This window comes from Aquarana catesbeiana, linkage group LG07 (assembly GCF_042186555.1).
Source record: "Aquarana catesbeiana isolate 2022-GZ linkage group LG07, ASM4218655v1, whole genome shotgun sequence".
NCBI lineage: Eukaryota > Metazoa > Chordata > Amphibia > Anura > Ranidae > Aquarana > Aquarana catesbeiana.
This window is the reverse complement of record NC_133330.1, coordinates 288138651-288152755: the sequence shown is the minus strand read 5'-3', so window position 1 is coordinate 288152755 and position 14105 is coordinate 288138651. Positions and strand designations below refer to the sequence as shown.

At 40.3% G+C, this 14105-nt stretch overlaps 1 protein-coding gene across 7 annotated transcripts in view; it reads right to left on the bottom strand.

Moving 5' to 3' along the window:
• SSBP3 (single stranded DNA binding protein 3) overlaps positions 1-14105 on the bottom strand; it is a 113169-nt gene that overhangs the window by 86962 nt on the left and 12102 nt on the right. For all 7 annotated transcript variants that reach the window (XM_073593469.1, XM_073593468.1, XM_073593467.1 and 4 more), the window contains exons 2-4: positions 5275-5347; positions 4418-4479; positions 2970-3054 (exon numbers count right to left, since the gene is read on the bottom strand). In XM_073593469.1, coding sequence (XP_073449570.1) covers positions 2970-3054; positions 4418-4479; positions 5275-5347 — 220 coding nt within the window. The remainder of the gene's footprint in view (positions 1-2969; positions 3055-4417; positions 4480-5274; positions 5348-14105) is intronic.

Below are 14105 nucleotides of genomic sequence, written 5' to 3'. Positions count from 1 at the left end.
GTCCTAATACGGGAAGAGGAAATTAGGACCACCAAGCAGAAAAAGTGTTGCTACTGTCAGCCAATTACAGTTTTTAAGAAGGAAGGGGGGGGGGGGGAATCACTGCAATACAATTCAATAAGTTCATACCACACGTGTTGTGCGCACGATAACAAGCTGCGTGATGTGAGCAAGCTCTTTTCAAACAGCAATAGCTTCACTTTTAGACCTCAGGACTTCCAGAATTGGAATATACGTACAGTAGATTGTATCTTTTCTCTCCACTGTTCTTCAGTCTGTGCAGGCTTTAGCAGCTATCAAAATACGTCTCAGGGAAAATGGATGTTGCAGCTTCACGAGTTACAAGCAAAGGCCAGTGCGAGGCCTCCTTACTGTGCGACACAGATCCAATCTACTGTATGTTAAAGTTGAACTTCTCTCCCTCAATCAACTTTAACCATTCTTAATCCCACTGTCTTCTATGGGGCGGACAGATGGAAATGGACCACATGTTCGTTTCTATCCAACGGTCAACCGATCCAATCCAGACGTAAGGGGAATGGTTCCCCCATCTGTCTGCTTTTAGCGGACATGATCTGATGGGATGCCGGCGGGTGTCAGCAGACACATGTCCGCTGACATCCACGACTCCAAAGAGTAATGGATGGGCCAATCCAGTCCACCTGATAAATTTAGATGCAGACCTGATCAATCCATCAGTGCGAAAGGGGCCTAAAAGTACAAGACCTTCCATTTATAGTGTGGTCATGTTCTTGCAGGTGAGTAGACTCAAAGATCGACACACACACAGACACACAAATTATGTAGTCAAAAGGACTTTTGTCCCCCATCATTACATTTGAATATCAACTTTTAAAAATGAGCCCTGAACAGAATCATGCCTCATTTAGTTGCCGTGTTTGGCAATTAGACTAACCAATCATCTATGTGGAAGACATGGTCTTACCAGCAGCTTAGAATATGCAGCATTTACCAGGATTTGCTCTTCACCATATGTTGTTCCTCTACAACATCTTGCAAGATTTATGATTTAGGCTTTCTACAAGCAGCACTAGAGCCCTCATCGAAGTGTGGAGTGGGCTATACCAGTTTGCTTTAAAGGATTTAAGGCAAGCTCAACTTTAAAGCCTTCAGAGTCTTCCAGGGACTGCTAGGTGTGAGGATGGGGCTCAAAAGCCCTTAAAGTCCACATGCTGGAAGACAGACATTCCTCTCCAGGTCTGGACACAACAAAAAAAAAAAAAAAAAAAAAAAAAAAAGGAGCTGCCGGTCAATTTCAACCCAATATATCGGTACCCTACTTAAAGATTAGCTGCTCAGTACCCTACCTGGGACTACAAGAAAAGAGGCGATAATGGTACCCAACCAAGACTCCAGGCATTTTTTTTTTTTGCTAATATAATAATGCAAAGTATAAAAGTGCAGGAACACTTAGCAATCACTGACCTCAACTAAATCCATACTTGTGTACAATGAATTCTAACAGGCTGCTCAAGTTTGCTCTTTGTACCTCTACTGAAGAAGCCTGAATTTGTCAGATCTAGACCCAACTTCAACAAAAAAAAAAAAAAAAAAACACATTACATCAAAAACAGACAGGCAATGATTGTTCTCAGTAGCTCCAAAAGGCAACCAAAAGCACTGCAAAATTTTTCCCTACAAGGAAATACATAGGCTGCCATTGTTGATGTCTTGAAAAGGTTAGCTGCTTGGCCTTCTCTAGTTTCATGAGAAGTCAGAACACCCAATCCACAGTAGTGATTCACTTGAAGGGGTTGGATCATCGACTGCCAGGCAACTAGCATTTGCAGTGAAAGATCAGCTATAGCCCTAATATTTCCTTCACTACCAGTTTCCTTTAAACACTCTTCCCCCACCCCAGGAACTTAATATCCCTCTAGCAAAAGCTCAGATTGTCTAATCAGCATTTTATTTGATAAATTCAGAGAAAAGCAGATGTTTACTGCAGCCAGTAGCGACCGTACAAAAGTAATTCCTAAAGGTGGGACATCAAAATGCTAACAAGTAAAATGAAACAGCATACTACTGATGTTATCCAGCACCTGTACTAAAATCAATGTACATTTACCCCAAGTTTCATGACTGACTACAGCCAGATTCAACAGAGTTTTTCACTGTGCACTGGTAGGACTGCAGTATCTTGTCAAATGATTCTGTACAGTACAATCCTTTGCCAAAAGTTTCAGAAAGAACTAGCTGCAGTAGGGGTTACTAAAAGGCTGTTGTAGAAGAAAAAAAAATAAAATAAAACTAAGCTGCAGAGCATTTAAACATTATTATTGAAATTCCAATACCATCCACAAGTGCATAAATAAGAAATTTGTATGCCTCATCACTCAGTCAGAAGCATGGAGGACAGCCCAGGCCACAAAAGAAGAATGTGGTGCTGCATACCAACAATATAAACAGGAAATATGTTTGCAGAGGAAGGGTTTCTTTTGCTGAAGTCATACTGGTGGTACTCCTGTTGTTTGCTTTACACAAACAGTGCTCATTGGAGTTGCACTTTAAGCAGTTAACACCGCAGGCCATTTTCAAATTATAACAAAACATTTGGCTACAAAAGCATGAATAAGAACATTGCAGTCATTAAACCACCCAGCCCCACCCAGGGTCCCAAAGTTCTAAAACTCCAGGACCTTAATGCATAGCTAAAGCCAACTCCCATCCCCCATTTTTGGTACAATGGGGAGAATTAGAACCCTTTGTGCGTCTCCCAGTGAGATTTATGGTCCCATAGATACAACGTCAAGTTAAAGGAACCTCTTCAAGGCGAGGAACGACCCTCTTAGACAAGTGTCCACACTGGAAGATTTTTCCTTTAGACACAACTTCAAAACCTCTTCCCCAACTTACAAGATAAGGGAAGGTGTATATACACGACAGCATCAAAATACATTAGTCCCACTACCCAGACTGACCACATGAAGTGACCGCACTGTACTCACATAGTCGTGGAAAGCTTTTGCTTCACTTGAATGTTCACAGGTATCCCTCCTTTCTGGAGCAGCACAATATAAGTCCCAGAACACACTGCAACAGACAAATTATTAACATTAAATGCAACGGATATCCATGATGAGATGTATTCCCAGTGTTTAATGCCATTTTACATGCAGGGCCGGAGTATGAAGATCCATTAACATCAGTGATTGGCCAAAAAAAGTTAAGATTCTGGACGGAAATAGAAACATGTTAGGAGAACAAGAGGACAGAGCCTTCCTTCTGCAATGCTTTGCTAAGCATGTACCACCAAGGGTCTGATGCAGATGATACTTGGCGAGGATCAGGATTCACATCCAAGACCCCAAGTGAGATGGTATCTAACTCTAGGAGTATACTAACAGTGGAAGCATGCCAACTTCACAGGATGTGAAAGTAAAAGTATCTCTGTGGTCTTCACTAGCCATTTTGGAGAAGGCCGCCTCCTGATTATATGAGCTTGCGGGTTATTTGCAGAATAAGTATGAACTGTGCATGACTGCTGAGAAGCATAGTCTCATTTATGACCAACTAATAAATCATTACCTTGCCCCCTCAAAAGACACGGAAGCTGATTAAGTTGGAAATAGGGCAAGGCCACAGCTTTATTGGACTTTGGTACATTTGGAAAGTTGTTACATTTGCAAACAACAATGCCAGTCACAGCTATACTGTGAGCAGCACCCATAAAACAAACTCACAGTCTAAGAGGCCTGTCCTTACCATCAATGGAAGACAGGCATTAGACTGACCCCAGAATTTAGGGCATAGGGCATAGCAGATAAAGAAACATCAACTGCTGGCAAGGTCAAAACCGCCAATAACGCTGTGACAAAATATCACAATCCAACTCCTGTGACTGCTGAAGCTCCTTAGAGCAGTTGGAGGTACCCCAGAGTAGCCTTTTCTTAGAGTTCAGGGTCATCTCACGTCTTTGAAGCCAATTTCTAAAAGGGAGCTAATTAACTTCAATTTTAGGTTCACGCCCACAGTGATGCCATGCTTCCAGCAGTCAAGGCTCCCTTTCTGTAAAGGTGGTTCTAGGGGCCTTCAATAATATAACCAAAGCTGTGTGGGAGCTATTTAGATAGATGGTATGTTGCTAACAAGCGACGCTCAGACAGGGATATTAGCAGATAAGAGTGCAGAGTGTAGTAACTGTGGTCTACAACATTCCACTCGAATCCAACATTTTGCTTGTTATGATGATGGCAACGAATGCTGCCTTTAGTCGTCTCCACACTTTTTCATAAATAAAAAAAAAAATAAATAAATTTTATGCAGCCTCCAACTTTTAAAGTTACATTTCAGAAATCACTGAATATTTTTTAGAACACATGTAAATGAACTGAATTGGGAATATATAAAATCTGTATATAGAAAACCATATTTGACAGATAAAAGTTTAACTTACCACCACCAAGAGTGTAAAAAGCCTGGAGGTTCCCCCAATGTGATATTCTTCTCCCACCTTATCTGTGAACACAAATTAGACAATTTTTTTTTTTTTTTACAATGGAGCTTGAAAAAGGGAAGAAAACTCAAACACTATTGATCGACTTATCCTAAAAAACTATGTATCGGGTATATTGTGTCTAAAGCAGCTTCTCTCTACCTTTTCAACACAGAGGCACCCTTGAAATAACTTTCCAGTCTCAGGGAACTGCAGCTTTCTCACTGATGGATCGATCGGGTCTACAACTCACAATACATTAGTGTGATGGTGAGTGAGAAGACTCCTTACACTTGTGGGAAGAATGGCCTCCTTACAGACAGCTAAAAGGATCAATGGTCTGAGAGGCAGAAATTGCTTAAGGAACACCTATAGCAACCTCTCGAGGAACCCTAGTATAAAAAGTCACCCAAAAAAAGCGAAGAACTCCATATCTCAAAATTGTACGTATTATACAGTAAAATCTTTGATTTATAGTACTATTTTTTTTTTAATTTTACGGGAGACTATTAGACACAATATACCCAATTTAGATGATATAGGATGCTACTCTAAAATCTGTTTAATGTTAGTAATTTTTTCATGATGGGCTTTGGGAATAAACTTCATTTCTAAAAGTGGTTAATCTAAAAATAATGCAACCTTCTGAATATTCTGCTTGGAGGTAAAGAATAGATATCCTTCAAAAAGGGTCACAGTGAAAGGTAGGAAGATATTAAAAAAAAAAGTCGAGCAAGAGGACCTCCTGACCACTCACTGCTGCTAACTGACAAAGATGCAATTTAAAACAAATAAAAAGCTCAAAGTCCAGGTCTCACCTCAGACAGGAACGTCTGTGCAGATTTCTGGGCGCCAACATGTAGCAAGTATTCATATACATAAAGGGCAAGCCTGCAAGACGAAAAATCAAATAAAAAAAACACAATGTAAGTTTAAAGCGGACAGGTCAATTATATATATTAATAGAACAGGTCCAAAAAAAAAAAAAAAATACAAATAAAAAGTGGTACCCAATAACAAAGATTTTTTTTTTTTTTTTTAAGTTCAATTTTTCTTTTTTTTTTTTTTTTTTTTTCCAATTTTTTTTTTATTAGAGAGATTTAAAGTGTATAGATACAAAACATAGCCTTTGGGCATACCCCAGCTAGCAGGCATATAAAACATAACATTACTAACTGCCATCTTATTGAATAACAAAACCACAACATTCCATACACCTAACTCAGTTGTTCAGGTACAAATTCAATGCAAGGATTAATGGAATATAAAAAGGAGATTCCTGTTCCCTCTCAATCTTCAGGATGATACAGCAGAACAGGAACTCATAGTTGGATTCATACCTGAACAAATGTCACTGCAGGGGAGTAAATCCACATATCTTAAGCTAAGCCTTCAGCGATTCAGTCTACAGACTCATGATCATCAGTTGTATATCCTGAGTCTGTTCACAAGTGCCAGACCTTCCCAATTTTTTTAGAGCAACCTCGGGACAAATACGTAGCTTTGTACAGATGTACAACCCCATTGATTAGACGCTTCAAAAAAAGGGCAAATAAGGGGCTGTGGCTGTCTTCCACTTGAGCACTATCGCCTTCCTGGCATAAAATAAAAATACGGAGACCCAGTAGAATGCACATCACCCTATTAACGGCCAAAGGGTCAACTAATCCCAGAAGACAAAATGCCAACCTTTACAGGGACAAGCCCAAAAGATATGGGCAAATCCTGCAGGGTCACTAGGGCATCTCCAACAAGGAGAGGAACTAGGGTAGATACGATGTAGTCTTAGTGGTGTAAAAAAAATTCTGTGCACTATTTTAAATAGGATCAACCAGTCTTTAGTCAATATTAATGCTTGAAATGGGCTATCCCAGAGATCTTCCCAGTCTTTGTTGTCCAGGTCCTGCTCCTTCGAACGCCACACAGTAAGCAGGGCATCAAGACCCTCATGAACGGAGGAGGGCAGTAGGGACTTGTAGATCATGGATAGTGTTTTTTTTAGAGTGTCATCCCAAAGGAGAACCTCCAAATCAAAACAAAAAAACACTACAGCACTGTCATATACCAGGTTAAAAAAGATCTATTGAAAGATACTTATTCCCAGAGGTATAGGAATAAAAATGTAAATTAGTAGAAAATGGTTGACACTGTGGTGCTGTCAAGGCTGCTTTCATTTGTGGGCTGGAAATCCACAATCTGTAAAATAGAACAGGACGGGAAGAAAGCACCAAACCGGCATAGTGTAGCACAATTTAAGTAAAATACCATAAAGAACAAATAGAACTCACAAGCGGGTGAGGGGAGAAAGGATGACAGTCCGCCGTGGATTGTAACGAGTTGGGAGCTGTGTGGTAGTCCTTGGTGGAGAAGAGAGTCTGCTGTGGTGGGGAGCAAGATGAGGCTGATGAAGGAGGCATGGTTAAGCTTCCGAAACATGTCCCGATTGGCTCACACAGCGGTTGGACTGACAGCTCCTCTCACTACTCCAGTTGGACACATCGTCTTTGGGTGGACATCTGATTTCTGGGTATACCATCACGGTCACACAGGGTCGCCTGATGCTAGTCTCCCTGCACGGACTCCAGGCTCATCATCAGCCGGCTTTCTTCTCCACCAAGGACTACCACACAGCTCCCAGCTCATTGCAATCCACTGCGGACCGTCATCCTCCCTCTCCCCACACCCGCATGTGAGTTCTATTTGTTTTATATGGTATTTTACCTAATAAAAATTGTGCTACACAATGCCAGTTTGGCACCTTCTTCCCTTTCCAACCTCCAAATCATCCTGCTCTGATCTAAAATGGAGAGGATTCAAACTGAGATGCATAGGCGTGTTGGAGTTGCAGGAATTCGGAAAAAGAGCGCATGTTTCTCTTTTCTTAAAAGAGCAAATCCATCATTATGAAAGACCCCGTATTCTGGCGCATTCTTCGATAGTAGTACTGACCTCAGAAGCAGACTAAATTAAAAGTTTTCAATGTTAGGTGTGCCCAGGTACGAAGCGTTTTGTCCTTATGAGCCAGGCCTAGCCAGAGAGAATAAAAACCTCTCCCAGCTTAGCGCACACAACCAAGAGAACAAAATTCCCCATGGTCAGACACCATATACAATTATGTAATAGTTTGAAAAAATTAATTATATAAGCTTGAGAATATAAAACTGCCCATGTCTGTTGCAGGTATGGCTGAAAGAACTTCCATTAGTCTACATCAAAGGTAGGGCAGAAAAAAGGGTTCCAATAAAAAAGAAAGAGAAAAAAAAAAAAGGAAAAAGTGTGGTCCCTTTGAAATTATCAGCTCACCCAAACCTTAACTTTTACATTCATTTTTTTTTTTAATTATTATTATTAAATTCATCAGTTTTGGGGAAAAAAAACATAAGCCACGAGCAAGTGCATTTTTTCCAGTTCTTTTCAATAATTGATTTTTACAATAATTAAGAAGAACAGCTAAATACAACATTAAAAAAAGCATATCCAGGAATATTTTTACTCTAGAAGTGGTTTTAGGTAGTTTAATGCAGCCCAGCAGAGACAGCACAGCCAGATATTGACTGCTACTTCAGCAAAGCTTAGCCAGGAAGACCCCTTCAGCCTGCCGATTGGACAGAGGAAGCAGAACAGAGAAAAGTCTTCCCTTTGCTCAATTCAGCACCGCTGCACACCCAACTGACTTGGCTAAGCACTAGTTTCTTTCACCTCTACTCTGGTAGTAGAACTTCAGTAATTGAAGTCCCAGGTCTCAATAGCTGGGGAAGCCATCAGAAGTAGTCTCACCCTTTTGTTAAATTTTATTTTAAAATTATTGCAGATGTCAGAGGTGGTGTGGTTGTCAACTCAACACTCAGTGTGGTATGGAAACGAAACTAGAGATCTCACCACCACCCAGGGTGGATATAAAATCAACGATTTTAAAAAAATAAAAATGATCTAAATCTGATTATTTAAAATAAATTTGCTAAAAATAAAAACCAGATAGTTTTCCATTTACGATACATTCATAATTTAGTTTATTCAGCATGAAAGGGAGCTTAGTTGTGTTTCATAATCAATTAGTTGGCTGACTATTGTTTCGATTAATCAGTTAATAACGTTAAAAAAAAAAAAAGTATGGTGTATAATTTAGTTAATATGTAATTTTTTTTTTTTTAAAAGGCCATTTATTCTTAAATATCTCTATGCAGTGGTAAATATAAATAACCAACCATATGGTAAGGGAGCAAAATCTCCAATCCACTCTGCGAATAACAGAAGAGATATACTGTATATACTATTAAAAGGGTGATATCAGTCTCAAAGTTCAAAATTTATTTAAAAAAACAATGTCTTCCTTCAAAAAAAACAAAACAAAAATGTAGCTGGTGGCTTTTAATATTTTTTGTTTAAGGTGGAGCTCTTCTTTAAGAACGTTTGTTCGATATTTGGAAATAATAGAAAAACTTCTTGGTTAAAGGAATTTTCAGACAGTGTATGTGGTTTTCGTTCAGAAATTATATGAAATGTACAAAGATTTTTCGTCTGAAAATTGATCCGTGTGGCCAGCATAAGGCTCGGTACATACCTATGCAGTTTGCTTTTGATCTGTTTCTGCAGTGCTTTTTGCTATGCGTTTTGCGCACGTGATTTTGCTGTGATTTACGTTTTTGCATTTTTTTTTGGCCAATTTGTTGTTGGGCAAATTAAAAAACACAAATTGCTGCAAAAACACATTACATGCTTTTCTGCAGCTTCTCCATTGAAGTATATTGAACCAAAAAAGCACCGTTTTGCGTTAAAAAAAAAAAAAAAAAAAAAAAGTACCAGACCCTTTCCAAATATGCAGCGTGAATGTATCTCATAGGAAACCATGTAAATGAACCGTAAAAAAAAAAAAAACCCACCAAAAAACACATGGATGTTTTAGATGTGAACCAGGTCTAAGACGTTTAGTAAAATAATGGGGTTAAAAAAAAAAAATTTACAAAAAAAAAATAAATAAAAATTAGCCATTTATAGTACAAAAAAAAAAAAAAAACAAAAAAAAAAAAAAAAAAAAAAAAAGCAGATAATCACTATTGTAAGGGGTTCATTTTCTTACTGTAAAACTGTGGAAGTAAAATTTACAGTAGCGATTTGCTCTTTGTTCTATAAAGGGCTCATTTTATTTTTTTTTAACCTCATTATGTTACTGGCCGATTAATCGATTATGAAAATAGTAATCGATTATTTTCATAATCGATTAGTTGTTTCAGAACTAATTTAATCACAGCCGTACATTTTGCCTGTACTGGAAAACATGAGGGCCTACAAATCTTGTATGAAAAACTTCCTAAAAGAGAAAACCCCCACAAAAATGTTCTCCCCAACATTTTGGGAAAAATGTGTAACATACAAGTTATGCCGTGTACACATCCGTCGGACAATCCGATCATGTGTGGGCTTCATCGGACCTTCAGCTGACTTTTTCTGTTGAAAATCAGACAGAACTTAGATTTGGAACATGTTTCAAATCTTTCCAACGGACTCGAGTCCGATCGAAAAATCCTTTCGTCTGTATTCTACTCCAACGGACGAAAACCGACGCTAATGCAGCTATTGGCTACTGGCTATCAACTTCCTTATTCTAGTCCGGTCGTACGTCATCACGTTCAAACGACCGGACTTTCGAACGGACTTTAGTCCATTCCTGTGTGTGCAAGTCCGTCGGACGTTTGATGCTCAAAAGTCCGCCCGTGTGTACACGGCATTACACTTCTCTTCCTAGCATCTCTAAAGCCCAGTACACACTATAGAAAAAAAAAAACAAAAACAAAAAAAAACAAAAACAATCTTGCGGTTTTCTCAGTTTCACAGCAGACTTAAACTAAACTGTACAAAAAATCTCGTACAACAGTTTTTTTTTCTTGTCGTTAGTTTCTGATCATGCGCAGTCTTTCGTATCCATTTTTTTTGTACAAAAACAGCACCAATTAAAATGAAAAACAGTTCTGTTCACATACGAGAAAAATGTTGGAGTTTGTCCCTTCGGACATTTTTGTTACGAAGTCTGAATCGAGTGTTGAAAGTGGTGTACGTACTATATGAAAATATAACGATCGTGCCTTGTATGGAATTCTTCTTCTGATTTTCTCAGTGTGTACCCCACTTTAGGCTTAGCTTTACACATGCGGCCATCAATGACACCTCTAAAAAGAGTTCTGCAGTCAGATCGCTTTTCAGAGTCATTTGACAGGTGGCTGCCTGTTTTAACCCCATAAATGCCGCACCACAGTGCTGCAACCACATGTATTGAATGCCGTTGTGGGGAGGTTGCAGTGTGGCCTCACTCACTCATTGCCTACCTCTGGGTCGTCTGTGGGTATTGGATAATGTATATGGAGGTTTTCTGATTGAGTGCATTTGTTGAACTAGATGGACTTTTTTCAACCAGATTAACAATGTAAGTGGTAGTGCCGGCCAAATGCAACAGAGGGTTCATTTTTTGCCGTGACTGAAACAAAGCATCGCAGCATGTGTACACTCCGGTCTGCTACCTTTGTGGCTTAAAAGGGAGCAGTAAAATGTGGCTCTGCCACGTGTTCTTAGTGCCCCGCCACAAGTTTATACCAGTTCTGTGGAAAGTTCTCAGCATTCCCCACCACTTTGCTGGTATTAGGGCGATTCTGTTCACAATCCCGTTTGACATTTTGTGAACTGCAGAAGATGGCCTATGTAATAGGGGATAAAAACTCCAAGCAATGGATCAGAAACTGTAGGGAGAAAAAAATGACACCATAGTGATCCCAGGAAAGGTCAAAAGTGATCAAGCATACTTTACATTCACAGCTCCCCAGGGCCGCCGATAAGGTACTGCAGCCGGCCCTCCTGTTACAGAGCCTGAAAGTTTTTCACTTACACAGGTACTGTGGCTGTGTGAATGAGCGGTTTGTTCACCCTTTACTCTATGGGGGTGCAGCAGTTGTATGAACACAGCCGCAGGTTCTAATTTGCTAGGTATGCAGGCGTGGGTAAATGGCCCTAAACATACACGGTCTGACCTGCACCCACATGCATCTCAAATAATGACCGCGAGGAGTCACAGCTTGCATCCCTTAGTAAACATGCTGATCCAAGGAGATCCAAAGACTGGCGAAGAATCAGCCTGGGTCAGGACGGCGCTGGATCCTTGATCAGATGAGTATCTTTTTTTTTTTTTTTTTTTTTAAAAACTGCAAAAACACTTTAAGGCCCCTCTCACATGGGGCTGCCCGTGTACTGACTCCGCTTGCTCAGCGGGAGATCGATCCGCTGATCCCCGCTGAAGTCAACGGATGACAGGTCAATCTCTGCTCACTGTGGAGAGACAGACCTGTCAGAGCTCCGCTCTCCTCTATGGGAGAATTGTATGAAAACGGACCGCCGGACAGATGAAAACATCCGTCGCTCCATAGACCTGCAAGGATCTTCCAGTCACCCAGTCTACCTAAAAAAAACTGACAGGCGGACCTTAACAGTCCGCCCGTGTGAAAGGGGCCAAGGTCCACTGCAGCAATCTGCCGAAGTAACAAGCACATAGGAACAAGGTAAACCCTAGAGATCCCATCACTAGACCATTTATTTCAATAATGTTCCCATAGGATATGTGTATTTAACCGCTTGCCGACTGCCTCACGCACATTTACGCTGGCAGAATGGCACGCGCCCGCCGCGGTCTCAGTGACCCTGACAGTGGGACCCGCGGACTCGATGTCCGCCGGTGCCCCGCGACTGGGTCTCAGAACGGCAGAACGGGGAGATGCCTTTGTAAACAAGGCATCTCCCTGTTCTGCCTAGTGACAAAACACTGATCTCAATCGGGAGCAGCTATCAGTGACGTGTCACAATAAGCCACACCCCATAACAGTTAGAATCACTCCCTAGGACACACTTAACCCCTTCCCCGCCCCTCTAGTGGTTAACCCCTTCACTGCCAGTGTCATTTACACAGTAATCAATGCATTTTTATAGCATCAATCGCTGTATAAATGACAATGGTCCCAAAATAGTGTCAAAAATGTTCGATGTGTCCGCCATAATGTTGCAGTCATTATAAAATGACTGCAACATTATTTTGTAGACGCTATAAAACTTTTGCGCAAACCAAACGCTTATTGCGACTTTTTTTTAAACCAAAAATATGAAGAAGAATACATATCGGCCTAAACTGAGGGGAAAAAAAAAAAAAAAAAAGTCTTTAAATATTTTTTGGGGATGTTTATTATAGCAAAAAGTAAAAAAAAGTGCGTTTTTTTTCAAAATTGTTGCTTTTTTTGTTTATAGCACAAAAAATTAAAACCGCAGAGGTGATCAAATACCACCAAAAGAAAGCTATATTCATGGGAAAAAAAAGGACGTCAGTTTTGTTTGGGAGCCACGTCGCACGACCACGCAATTGTCAGTTAAAGCGACGCAGTGCCACAAAAAGTGCTCTGGTCTTTTGCCAGCCAAATGGTCCGGGGCTTAAGTGGTTAATGTTCAGAAATAATGCAATTTCTAGATACTGACGTGTAGGATGGAAAGATTAATCTGACTGCCCCATGGCCAGAAGTCCTGACACTAAAACGTATGCATCATTCTAAGCAGTACATTGGTGTACAAGCTGTTCTAGTTCTGCAGAGCAAAGCATTGTTCTCTCTGGGCCTACGGTCAGTCCAGTCCCATGAATATGCATCTATATGCTAACACTGAGGGGGAAGCAAACTGGATGGAAAAATTGTCCGCTTTTGAGAACAATTTCTACTAAATATTAGGCACTTTTCTTCCCTTTTCTCCTGTTAAACAAAATGGGTTCAAAAATCACCTCAAAAAGACTAGTCCACCTTTTTCAAAAAAATGTAATAAGTTTAATTTCTGCATGGAAGCCTGAAGAACTTTCATCAGTGCGCTGTGGGGGCATTGTCTACATCCAGCCCCATGTCTGTATGGCACTATGGACCTCTGTTCTGGAGCTGTAGGAAGTAAACAAGAGTACAATTGTAGCAACATCTCCAGTGTGATCTGCGAGTCTCTGCCGCGGTGGCAGATGGAACTCATAGTTACATAGTAGGTGAGGTTGAAAAAAAAAAAAAAAAAAGACACAAGTCCATCAAGCCCAACCTATGTGTGTGATTATATGTCATTATTACATTGTATATCCCTGTATGTTGCAGTCATTCAGGTGCTTATCTAATCGTTTCTTGAAGCTATCGATGCTCCCCGCTAAGACTACCACCTGAAAATTCCACATCCTTGCCGCTCTTACAGTAATGAACCCACTATGTAGTTTAAGGTTAAACCTCTTTTCTTCTAATTTTAATGAGTGGCCATGAGTCTTGTTAAACTCCCTTCAGCAAAAAAGTTTTATCCCTATTGTGGGGTCACCAGTACAGTATTTGTAAATTGAAATCATATCCCCTCTCAAGCGTCTCTTCTCCAGAGAGAATAAGTTCAGTGCTCGCAACCTTTCCTCATAACTAAGATCCTCCAAACCCTTTATTAGCTTAGTTGCCCTTCTTTGTACTCGCTCCATTTCTAGTATATACTTCCTGAGGACTGGTGCCCAGAACTGGACAGCATACTCCAGGTGCGGCCGGACCAGAGTCTTGTAGAGTGGGAGAATTATCGTTTTATCTCTGGAGTTGATCCCCTTTTTGATGCATGCCAATATTCTGTT